This window comes from Pungitius pungitius, chromosome 16, assembly GCF_949316345.1.
Source record: "Pungitius pungitius chromosome 16, fPunPun2.1, whole genome shotgun sequence".
Classification (NCBI taxonomy): Eukaryota; Metazoa; Chordata; class Actinopteri; order Perciformes; family Gasterosteidae; genus Pungitius; species Pungitius pungitius.
Genome location: NC_084915.1, coordinates 8,357,632 through 8,371,111, shown reverse-complemented (window position 1 = coordinate 8,371,111; position 13,480 = coordinate 8,357,632). Strand labels below are relative to the sequence as shown.

Here is a 13,480-nt window from a genome sequence, read left to right as displayed (position 1 = left end):
TGTAACTTTTATTAAAGAAAAGTATACAACACTGCATGGGCTCTATGTTGCATGTTTGAGGTAAATACTCACATTCTATTGTTTATATTGTCTTTTAATCAGTCTCATATTTAATTCATCTAATAATAATAATGCTTTTTTTAATAGAATTTTGTTTAAAGTATCAAAATGTCTTAATAAAACAAGGCAAAGTTACACGCAAATTGAAAATAATACAAACAAATTATACTATTTTCTTACTGTTTTTTTACAACTATCATTTTAGCCAGTTAGTCCTATTGGAATGTGCCGAGGATTATTGTTTATAACCAACGCTGTAAGAAGAAGCAGATAGAATAGAAAATGAAAATAGAACCTACAGCGCAAACTGTAATGATCTATTCAGTCACATGATTAGAAAAGTGTGAATCCAGACCCAAATTCCAGAACACACACTCTCCCTCCGTTGATACATTCTCACATAGCCGGGCTTGAAGGGGGAGATAGTGGCCAGATTTCTGTCAGAGTGATGTGCTTGCAGGGGCTTCCCCATCTCTCCCTCTTACACTGATTGACACTGATACACTGATGCACTGTAAACATGCTCATGCTGCATGTGTGTGTGTGTGTGTGTGTGTGGTTATGGAGACACAAAGAGAGAAAAGGCATTGGAGAGCGATGGCAGTAGCGTGTGTACGTGCACGCGAGCAGGCGTGTGTAGTAGTGTGTAAATAGTCAATAATAGCCGACACTTGTCAGCCCTCTGCTCTGTACACACAAAGCCTGTGGTTGAGCCATTGTTGAACTCCGCCTCTCCACGCCTCTCCACGCCAGCCACCCCCCCTCACCCCCACAAACCGGGCCTCTCAAGCAGAGATAATTATGGCTATTGTACCCCTTTCACACACAGACAACGCACACACACACACACACACTTGTTTGTGCTAATTCACACACCCACCCCACGTGTCTGCTCAACCTAACTGAGTAAAAGATGGCTGCCAGCACCCCATCTGTTCCTGCCCTGCTCTCAGTCGTTCTGTCAGCACACTGGGGCAAAATGTGAGGGGCCCAAGAATTATCCGGAGCAAGCAAAAGAAGAAGGAAAAGGGCCAAACAATGGGGCAGGACAAGTGCTATTTAGTTTCATTAGAAACTAGATATGAGAAGCACAAAAATAAACTCATTTCCATTTGGTTTTGTCGTTCCTTGAGAAGATGATCTTGAGTGAAGGTTTAGGTGTAAACCGCCATATGTTTGCATGTGTGCACGTTCGTAGTAGCGGCGTCAGCATCAGCTGCGTGATTCAGTCTTCAATGTCCCCCACTAACCCCCACGGTCACGCTGTGTGCCATGTGGGACAGAGGCAGGAGAGGAGGAGGGAGGGGTGGTGTGAGACTTGAGGGCGGTGGTGACAGAGGGCAACAGTCGATGTGGTTATGTTCAATGAGCCCTGGGGACGCCACGTGCTCCGCGTCCTCCGCTGTCACAGCACGTCCTGCTGCACCCGGGCCGAGTGAGCACAACAACAGGACAGCCGTCACACAGGGGAGCGGAGCGGAGCATTAATGTAACCTGAGTTAATGTTTAATGAGCGCTCCATATTCAGGCGGCTTCATACAAAATCTGAAAATGGCTTTATTGTGTTACTTCTGAGGGATGTGTGTGCGTGTGTGTAGGGGGCATGCTTGTACATTTGTACTTTGCAGGAAAGAGAGTGTGTGTGTGTGTGTGTGCAGACTGGTGTTTACAAGAGTCGGCTGGGTCCCTGACAAGTGTATCTATTAATGTATTCCTGCTCTGAGAGCAAAAGCACAGATTTACAAACAGACTTCGTGTCCTAACACACCACCGCTCTCCATGAGGTCCCTCTGCCTTTGTCTCCTCTCTCCTCGCTGCACCTGTGCAAGGCCTTATGCACTAACTTTTTAATTAGCTATAATATGTGCATGTGTATACTATATATATATATATGTATATATGCACATATATAAGTACATTTTGCACTTATCAAGGTCACCTTCATATATAATATATTGCATTATTGGATGTTGAAATATACAAAAGCACATACATTGAACGAAATATATTTGTCAGCAGGACAAAACTGGAATTTGATGACGTCCCTCATGTGCCTCTGGAAATTTCAACAGGCATAATCAGCAGATTAATCGGTAATGAAAAAAGATAACTTGCAACAGCATAGTTCTCAAAAGTAACCTCTTTGTGTGTGTGTGTGTCTGTGCGTGTGTGTGTGTATACATTGTTGTGGCTCTGTTGATCCGCTTGACTTCCAGCAGGGACCCCAGGGGCTGAGGATTGATCCGTAATGCAGCCTGTAAGTGACCTCACCACCCGTTGACACCCATTAGGATCCTAGTTCAAATAAAAGGCCTGCTAACGCAGCATTTACACACCGACAGCTTAACCACAGGTTAAATGCACCTTACTTTTAACACCACAGGGGTTTAACTAGACTAATGAAGTCTGTCAATAATCTATATGCACGCAGAACAACATCCATATCTTGTACAATTCAACCTTTCAGGGGCTGGAGAGGACGTTTGGAGAAACGAATGACAAGGTGAAAGCAGAAAATAGTACAAATATAATGCTAAAAGTGAGGAAAGCAAGCCAAAAAAAAACAATATACATAGTATGTGAAGTGTGGATGAGTAAAAGAGGAGTTTACTCCTTTGTTTTTATCCAATCTCAAAGTCTCCCTTCTGTCATTGCTTTTCAGCTGCGGGTTTCTTGTGGGCATGTATCAAATTACTGTGCAAATACACAATCAAGGGCCAAACTGTGTGGCAGGTGGATTAGATGGAGCATGGTTGGGCATCTTCTGTGGACCACCATGTGGCCACAGCCATCTGCTGGTCCAGTCTCCATTCATTGGAGCCACTCATTAGCTTTCTGCTGGTTAGACTGACGTCCTCGAGCTGCAAGCGGATCGCTCTCTGTGTCCCACTGTCTTTTTCATTCCTGTCCATAAACCCTCCATCTCTGTGTCCCCGTTCCAGCTCTCCTCCTTCAGATCACTGCTCAGACTAGTGGGCCTCTATTGTCTCGGAGGGTAACACACACGCACACCCATACCCACACCACGCACACATCCACCTACACACCTACACACACACACACACACACACATAACCGCAAAGCTTAACTACAGGGATATTATGGGACGGAGAAGTAAGAGGGAAATAGGTCAGTCTGCCTACACCCTCCCCTCCTAAACCCTGTCACTGTCCTGGCTGGACAGGAAAGTGGGGCATGCGCGGACACACACACAAACACACTCGCCTGCACACTCGCAAAGCTCCAGATGGGTAACATGTGTGTTTGACAAAATGGAACCTGTTCGGGTTCAGAGGGCACGGCTGCATTGTGTTATATCATCAACTCAACCTTGAGACCGGTATGTGACCGCGCTACTGATCAGTGTACAGACATCAGCGTACAGACATCAGCGTACAGACATCAGCGCAGGTAGGTGACGAGATGCAGATTTCTTCAGATTAACTTCAATTGTTTTTCTTTATCTAAATGAGAGAGGGCCGTCGAGTCACTTTTGTAACAAAGGAACTGTAGTGACATTTGGAATCAGTTCTGCGGATGAGGCTGGGAAGATGGCTCAAATTTATCAACACACAGGCCAAAAGAAATGTAAAAAAAAATGAACAGATATGTATATTCAGAATCTCCAGCAGATCGAAAAATCAACCCAATCCTATTCATTTTCTTTTTGTGTTGCAACAGTGCAACCAGCCAATAAGCCATTGTTTTAGAAATTCAAAGAAGTTCGGTAACAGTCAAATGTCCCTTTTTATGCACACAACGACATCCCAGGCAGAGTATGTTTTTTTTTAAATTATGTTTGTTTGTCTATGGCTCTTTGCTGTGTGACTGACAACTCAAAAGTCCAGGAACTGTCATGTGTGAAAATCATGGAATGAAACTTTTGATTTAAAAAAGACATGTGAACACAACTATAACACATATCGATTTACCGCCTCAATATCAATAACAACAGCCCCCTGTGTTTCTGCAGCAGAGAAATAGTGACAGACCCGACAGCTAACCACGCAAACACTTGCATGCTGGGAGCTCTGAGGCACAAAATCCATTTGAATTTGCACATCTTCATTAGACCTATCCAGAGAGCCCTTTGCTGGCCGAGTGAAAGAGTTTGGCCGATGATGTTAAAGTAACACAAAAAGATAGTTCAGCCTGCAGTTGAATATCAGCATCAATAATCTTTGTCATTGGCATGTTTATATAACCGCGTGTGTCTACTGTATATTGACATTCACCGTGTATGTGTGTGTATGTGTGCATGATTTCATAGTTGTGGTGCACCACATTGTGAACTGCTCTGCAGATTTGTTTTAGAGGTTGTGCAGTTGATGGGCTGTAAGGGCGATGAGGTCAATGTGTTGATTAGCAAGGAGGACGGGGTCAAGGTTGAACACGGCCGCATTGCGAGCGCTTGTTGTGTTTCTGTGTGCCGCCGTCGTAGGGAAATGAAAGTTCAGTGAGCAGCTCATCGTGTCCAACATCTGATCGTCACACTCACTGCTCATCAGCTGACCTATTTACCCCTAATTACACACAGCAGCCTCATGACGGTACACACAGCCACACCCCATATACAAGAAAAACATAAATACACATACTAAGGACTGGATCAGCTGGATTCATGTGTAGGAAATATCCGGATGTCATTGAGCCAAAATGATTGGAACTCATAATGTAAAGAGCTGCAGTGGGAGATTAAATGCAGAATTCCTCTTGATTTTAAAGTTAAACGGCATATCTGAATAGAATTTAAATATAATATTAAAATCTCTTTGCAATAATCAAACAGAATCTTTCACACAAGAGAATGGATGGTTATGTGTGTGCACAAAATGTGCAATTTTTAAGCATTAAATAACATAATCAGTAGTGTGTGAAAAAGATAATCCAACTGAATTATAAAAAGTGCTTCTGTGAGTGTTTGCAACCCAACATGAAAATCAAAGCTGGATCATGGAATAATTCTGTAGCCAAAAGATGCTAAAAAAATGATGTAATACATTTCAACATGAAATGCATCACAGGCTTTTTGGTACTTTCTGACTAAATGTGTTGCTCCTTAATGTTGCACTATTCTGATGATTATTGAAGACAAAAATGTCAAACAAATTGGATTAAAAAACTAGAATACTGTCAAGGAAGTCAGAAAATTCTTTGAAATTTCTAAAAACAAAAATAAGCTCCTGAAACCTGGGTGCATGTGTATGTGTGACAGTGTGTGTGTGTTTTGCATACATATAATATAAAACACCATCTGCCAGGACCCGAGGCCGTTCTTGCCCTACTACCCTCCTTGCTTCTCTTCCTTTGGTTCATTTATCTCTACCTCTCATCCCTCTCTCCCACATTGTTTTTGCAAGCATTGTAAATATAGAAAAATAATACTACATACATCGAGAGCATACATTGCACACAATATGTAATCCCACAATCGAACCCCCATAATGTATTCACAAACAGACAAAACAACTGAACTCTACATTTCTCTCACTGTCGCACAAATGAGGTTAATGATGATGAATGTGGGGGCACAGTGCTATTGACATCCTATGTCTCTAATTGTGGCCCTGTTCTTCAAGGACATGGTGGCAAGATAAGGAGTAAGAGGACAGGAATAGATCTGATGAGGAAAAGCTGTGCAAAAGTCACATGACTTGAAAAAGAATCTCATGTCAATTACAATTAAAGGTTGGATCTGACATTAGGAGGACATTTGTATGTGATGAGATGTAAAAGCAGCGATAGCAATGAGCTGTAATTCTGTGAAGAGAGGATGAAGAGAGTGAGGGAGATTCTGAGCAGCCAGGGAGGAGGGGGAGGAGGAGGAGGAGGAGGACCAGATCAGTGATCCAGAACAGTGAGCAGACAGAAGACACGAGTTAAGAGTTCGGTCAAACATATAGCACAGCAGTACATCACACACACACACACACACAATAGAAAGACATACTTCAATCCTATGAAACAAACAAACCTGCCCACCCCAGGATAATTCAGGTTCACTCATGTGGTGTCCTACCTGGTACGATGGAAACAGTGTCCCTCTCCCAGGACACCACGCTGACGTACTCCTGCACGGCGGTGGGGATGAGGCACTTGAACACAGCTACGTTGCTCCGCATCGAGCGCTGGTCCGCCACCCGCACAGTGTATGGCTCCCTGAAAACTACAAAAATGCACAAAATCATATGGAGACAGCTGATATATTTTAAAAAGGCAATATTACATCCTTCCGTTGAATAGTTGGCATGTGGTGACCCATGAGGGTGTAAATGCTGTTTTCATTATCATTTAAATATATTATCAACACTTAATATCTTTTATAATCTACCAACAAGATGTGCTGACAACGGACAAACATGATGGCAATAACATCCCAATGTGAGCCTTGTTGTTCTGAGACAACAAAAAAAACATAAAGTACTTGCGTTTACATCACCAAAAACAACCCATTAACGCTCCAGAGCAAAACAACATTTCATCAACTACCACATGACTTTGAGGCCTACTCTTCTAATTGTGCCTCCCCTTTCACTGTTTCTGCTGCAAGCCGCCATTAATTAAGCAGGATAATCATGGGAATTGTTTTCTGGCTTAAGGACGACATTATCACGACACACCAATCTTCGGCTTTTGCACAGAACTTCATCAGGACACAAAAGAGTCTGCTGCAAATTGTACGTAAACTGAAGGGTTACTGCTGCAGTGTAGGCAGGTTTATGCAATAATTTACACTCTGGTGAATGAGCAGGGACTCATTAGCAAAATCACACGAAAGCTAGGACGTATTCTGAGGTTGCTAAGAAACTGGTTCGGGGGCCCTTCCCTGGTAACAGACACGATGACAGCGTGCAAACATTCCCGTCGCAAGAGCGAAACACATGCAAGTGCACTGAGATTTGCATTTTCTTTGAACAGATGAGTAGAATAAAAATCACATTAGTCAAGTTCCTCTCCAATAATAATACGACATAATTCACCACTGAATTAGTTTAGAAATTGCTCTTAGCCTAGAAGGAGTCAAAGTGTGTCAACCGAGACCTGTGTCACTTACTGTTTGAAGGCAGAGATAGTACAACACGACGGTCACAAGACTAAAACTAACAACAAAGCGTCTTGTCACACTGTAACCTGAGCACCAGAGTTGGCCCGACAGAGGCCGCTGGCTGCAGGATGTTTGGTTCATGCTAATCCCTCGTCTCCCGAGGCCTAGGCTTTTGGGTCATGTGGGAATGAAGGCAGCAACCGGCTGGCATGCAGCTCAGGGCCCTGGCTCAAATCCTCAACTTGGCGCTAGTATTAGTATTAGAATGAATATGAGTATTAGTTCAGGTCAGTGTTGGGAGGCAGAATATGAAAACAGATGTTGACGGCAGGAGGGAAGGGGGAGGGACCGACTGGCCTGCATGAATGATGCAAAGGGGATGGGTGGGAGGACAATAGAAACAGTGCAACTAACCTCCAGCTATAGCTTTGTTCCAGCTGATGTTTGATCTAACTGTTTGGTGAGGTATCTCTCTGAGTTCTAGATGAACCTTACCTCTGCACATACTTTTTTTTATGAGGTCTCACTTTTTAAACCAGCCTCACGAGGTCCAATCAATGGAAAGCACCAATTAGGTCTGTTAATGAGAGATAATTAAAGAAGTGTGCTGTGGCTATATTTAGTCTGGCACTAGAGGACCGTTTGAAGAAGGAGGAAGCGCAGAGGAGAAGGAGGACAGAAAAGTATGATGGCAACAGCAGGCAGCTCTTGGTCAAAATGTCCAAAAATAGGCTACAGATCTATCTAGTTATTTATCAATCTATTCTTTAATCTACCTGAGACTTGAAATAGTTAACGTCTGCATGAAAAAAGAAAAACGAGATGTTTTTGTATGTACAATCAACAAAGCTTATGTATCAAAATCATGTAATCATGGTTTAGGTTAGCATAGAGCTGCAAAAGATAGGGATGTGGCCACTTACACTAAAAGCGTATCACCTTATAACTAGGGGATTAATAACTTTTCTTATCATACTAAGCTTTAAAAGCATTCCTTGAAAATGATACAAGTGGTTGGGAAATTCATGGCGGCTACCATTCTACTGACTTTGTTAGAAGTGAAGGCCTGTCAATGAGGATGATGGTAATGGCATGTGACCTAACTTCTACCACACTTCTTCCTCCTCATCTGAGTTGGTTCATCTAGAAAGCCCATTGGAGTTGCTCCTTAACTCTAAGTACCAAAGGGGTGGTGTTTTTGGATTTCATCTCACCAGATGGTGTTGTGCCGTAGATGCAGCTGAAGGGGTTATGTCGACACAAAGTGCAGTGGTTCATCACCAGCTCTCTTAAATAGGTGCGAGGGAAGGCCGAGGCCTAGCGTAGTATGTGATGCAGATGTTCTCTCTGTAGTCTGTGTTCTAGGTCAATCTGTGTTCAGGTCGAGATGGGCTATTTTAGGGCAGGTGATTCTGTGTGTGGGAAGGGCTTTTTGCAGCTGCCAATCACATCTGCTCTTCTTTATACAACCAACGCTTTTTTTGCTCTACTCCTCATCATGTTGTGTTTGACTTTGGCTTTTTGATGCATAGCCCCCCTTGTTACATCTCAATCTTTAAAACCTGTCTGTCTTGCCATTCCCACAACTGTGGTTCCAACTCACCAGCTTTGATGCGGATGTTGGGGCTGCGGATCTTGCCTGCTTGGTTTTCGGCGGTGCAGAAGTAGTCGTTGTCGTGGATGTAGCTGTTGTAGGCTGAGGGCGAGAAGGGGTACAGTTGCAGAGTGCCATTGGCGTGCACGTGGCGGATGTGGGGCACGTCGTATATGTCGTCGCCGGTGGCCAGGTACCAGCGCAGTATGGCACTGGGGGTGCCCCCTGCTGGACAGGGCAGGGACACCCCCACCGAGCTGGAGTAGGTGACCCTCTGCAGGGAGGCATTCACAAAGTACAGCCTGGTGGAGCCCACATCCTCACTGTGTACTGCAGGGGCAAACAGACAACACAACATCACTCACCGGGTCAACAATGAGCACCTGTTATGCGCTTTATACACTCACATATAAGTTAACAGGATTCCACTCAGCATACCTTGAATGGACAGTAAAATGGACAGTAAGGGTATGTCCTTCAAATGTGTTGCAAAGTAATCGTAACAAAATATATGTCAAATGTCCAGCTGCAAACATCAGTCATGTGATTCAGAAAAGCCAGGGATTTGGGCTAAAGCCTGTGATGATTTAGATGGATCGGAGGGAGGAGGAGGAGCCTGTTACCTCCGTACAGTGGACACGAACACAAACAAAGACAGAGAGAAAGGGAACTCGATGATAGGTTATGTGATTGGAATTTCTATGCCAGACGCAGAGATTTAAGTCTATTTAATCTCCTTACATATTTAACACACACACACACACACACACATGCACACACACACACACACACACGCACACACATACATGAATGCTCTTCATTAGCACTCAGATTAAACACATACAGCTACAACTGAGAGTTAGAAGAGGAAAGACAGCGGGGGAAGTCTCTTAAATTTGGAATCATAATAGGAAAGATGAGAAGATAGAGACTGTGGGACACTGCTGACGGACCTGCTTCTGAATGATATCATCTAATACACATTACTCTACCACTTGTTCACTCTGTCAGTTCAGTTTTACACGGGACGTCTGTTAAAACAACCGGAAAGATTCTAAAAGATTTTGAAAACACCCCTCAGCATATAATTGGATATTGTTCAAACCACGTCTGTGTTTTTTTTCTTTTCTATGAAGTTTGAATTATGCATTTTTCCTCTATCGCTCACCTATTAAATTGTAAAACATTGTGAATGGATTTACATAAACAGATTACATAAAAATATAATTACATTTTCAGTGGTAAAATCTTAAGATTCTGATTCTGTTGAATGATTAATGTTACATTTTGTAATACCATTGACATTCAATTATGTCATACAATCTAACTTTTGATAAAACCTCAGTTGTTTCAGTTTATTTGTAAAATAAATCTTTGTTCTTTGATACCTAATTCTTGTTAATTTCATGTTTTGTTCTGTTTGTGGTGTGATTAAAAAAAAAGATCTGATTATTTCTTCTATCCTGAAAACATTTTGTAAAAACAGTTGAAGGGCTGTGACTCAAATGTATGAAATGTATTATGTCATAGTTCAGCACAAAATATGTCAAATACATATCATGCAATATAGAACTTGAGATGTGACTATAAAATGGATAACTATTTGCATTCACAATATAAACACCAGGGCTGGAACTTTTAATGAATCAATGAATCAATCATTTTAGTCAGAAAATAGTGAAAATGCCTGAGTGCTTAAATTGATGATATGAAACTGCTTATTTTGTCTGACAGTCGCAAAGATTTTCAATTTAATTACATGTGATATAAAAGTAAAAACCACTTCTCCCCAACCTATAAGAACGTGATTATGTTCTGTGACACTGAGGTACACATATCTTCAATTTCTGCACTATATTAACACTCAGATTATCACATTACTTGTCAATACCAGGTTGAGGGAGTTATGATGCTGCATTGGCTAAATGATGGTTTTGGACTGAGAGCTTTGTTAACAGAATAATTATTGCTGTTCTCACTGTTTTCACAGGTACAAGAAGCACAATATCCCAAAGAGGCCTATATTTGTGTCAATCCAAACCATCCGTGATCAGCTAGGTTTGTGATGTTGATGCAGATACTAAAAAAAGTCACAATACAACACTGAAATCAAATCAAGAAATAACGAGTGAGAGCAAATAACATATCTGATCATCAAAAATATTAAGAATTTTCGTGATTAAGCCATTAACAAAAAACATTAACGGAATAAATCCCCGGTGTCAAACCGTGGCTCTGAGTGGCACAGCTCACTGCAACAGATCAAAGAAAGACGCAGCAATTGCCTCCATTCAGGAGGGTTCCTTAATAACTTCAATAAGTGCTACAATCCCTAGTAGACTAGGATTGTAAAAAGATGGACAGAACGTTACAGATGGTATATGAAAATGTGTCTGGCAGTCCAGTGGTGGGCTGCAAAAACCAGGTCAGACCCCCCCCTATCCCCCCCTCCACAGATTACTGATAATGGCCCCTGAGCATAAAGCCCATATTAAAGATTGAAATATCTATAATCTCCCAATGGGGGGACAGGACTAAAGTGGAGGAGAGAGGGGGTCACCCTGAGAGCTTGGGGGTTGGGGGGGGGGGGGGGGGCAGCAGGAGAACCTCTCATACAGTAGATTATGTGGCCCCGGGGTGCGGGCACTGGGGTGGGGGGGCTGGGGAGCAATGGGACTGATGGAGCGGTAAGGGGAATGGGAGGGATCAGAGCAAGCTCCCACCTCTCAGGAAGAGTCAAAACCAGACCAACCACACACGGACCATCCTCACACACACAGACACACCAGAAATACACACGAGCGCTCCGTTACACTGGGAGAGGAGAGCGTGGTGCCATGGTGCCACTTGAAATCGGTGGCACTTGAAATTGTGATCAACAGCCACCCTCGGACCAATCCAAATCTAGAAACTTAAAGTCACCGAAACACTAATTTATTAAAGGTGTGTAAGCACCACACAGTCTGCTGAAACAATGGTGTAACCGCCTTAGTCCCCAGAACTGGCAAGGCCGATCCACTCTAGGATGAGAAGCTGCTGTTTGGTTAGGCGGTGTGCTCATAACACCATGTGTGCACTCCAAGACTCAACTGGGCACAGCTCTGGTTTGTGTCGGACTGGCGGAGTTTCCGGTCCATTTCAACACCAACAGACATTGCCGACCTGTGCAGACGGCCTGTGGCAAGAAGAAGAAAAAAAAAACGGCAAATGTGAGTGAGTGAGGGACTGAGAATGCATACGAAACACAACCTCTTTCACGGCTTTCCAGGGGGAAAGGTTCTGAAATTTCCAGTTGAAAGATGGAAATCAAGTTGGGCCAGTCGAACACGCGGAACTGAACTTTTTTTTCCATGTTTTGTTGAAATAATGGGATAAAATCCCACACTCTTCCGTGATCGACTTGAGCCATTATGACCACACGAGCACGAGAAGAGGGAATTATTCCCCGGTCACCATTCAACTAGCCAGTGACTTACAACAGAAACACTAAATTGACAGCCTGAAGGGCCGAAGACTCTGATTGGCCAGTACGCATTGATGTTGTTAGTTTCATGGGTTACGTTTAGACCACGAAAAGCAGTGCAGGCAACATCTTGTCCAACCGGCACGGCAGGGGATTTGGTGCATAGTGGTTAGAATGTAAACCTCATTGAATTCAATACAGAACCAGTGTCAGTTAATACATTTATACATTAGTATTTATTATTGGTAATAGAACACGTGCGACAAATTGAAAATACATCAATAAAGAAATAAAAAACAGCCAAATGTTATCAATGTCTTTATCAGGTTGTGTTCCCAAATATTAGGTGCGGCAAACATTTATTTGCTATATAAAGATAGAGTGGAGGAACGTGGACCTGAGCACAGAATGCAGTCGATCTGTCTCTGTGGGTGTTGTTATCCAAGCTTCTCCCTGTTTTGATGACATAGCCAGGACGGGTGCTCAAAACTTGTGTGTATGTGTGTGTAAGTGTGTCTTGTCACGCTGGCCCTTTGTCACTCCAATGGCGGTTACAGCTGATGAAGCCATCTACAGGGCTGGAAATCCCAATTTATATGTTCATTATGGATTGATTGGTCCAATAAAAAGATCCTCCATTTAGACTTTAAAAATATCAGAATATAGTAAAATACAAATAATCACATGTTCCCAGAGTCTGTTTGTTCCAACCACGAATCCTCCTGCAGCAGAGAATGTGGTGCTGAAACGTCCAATCGATTGTCTAAAATAGAAACAGACTAATATCCACAAACTAATTGTTTCAGCATGATCGATGCGCATTCACCTAATTGAAATACAATGAAACCTGGAAGTGGACTTTAACAAGTCGAGACAACGGAGCACCCGCACATGCACTGCGTGTCCTTTCAGCACCACTGACCAAAGCTGGGTGGGGGTTCCTGTGTTGATGCTGCAGCTGCCTATCACCTGCATGCACGGGGCTTCATCAGCACCGCTCAGGCCCCAGAGAGGAAGACAGTCCTCACCGGAAAGTGTTGGCGCACTGACGGCACTGCTGGAGCTGGAGCTTAGGCTGTCACAGTTTTATACATCCAGCCAGAGAGCCGTGCATGAATATGTATGTCACAGAGGCAGAAGTCATAACCTATGCAAGGTTTCATCATGCATAATGCAGCTGATCTACGCCTCTCCAGAATGTGAGTGTGCATAGAGGTGTATACTCACACACAAACACACACACACACACACACACACAAAACTGTATTGTGATGAGGAGGTAAACAAACCTCCGAGAACCCCAAATGTTTCACACACA

At 43.1% G+C, this 13,480-nt stretch overlaps 1 protein-coding gene across 3 annotated transcripts in view; it reads right to left on the bottom strand.

Annotated features, from left to right (window-relative positions):
• The window catches only part of LOC119215843 (cell adhesion molecule DSCAML1-like), a 47,485-nt gene that overhangs the window by 29,132 nt on the left and 4,873 nt on the right, over positions 1-13,480 (bottom strand). For all 3 annotated transcript variants that reach the window (XM_037468312.2, XM_037468310.2, XM_037468311.2), the window contains exons 2-3: positions 8,709-9,029; positions 6,080-6,226 (exon numbers count right to left, since the gene is read on the bottom strand). In XM_037468312.2, coding sequence (XP_037324209.2) covers positions 6,080-6,226; positions 8,709-9,029 — 468 coding nt within the window. The remainder of the gene's footprint in view (positions 1-6,079; positions 6,227-8,708; positions 9,030-13,480) is intronic.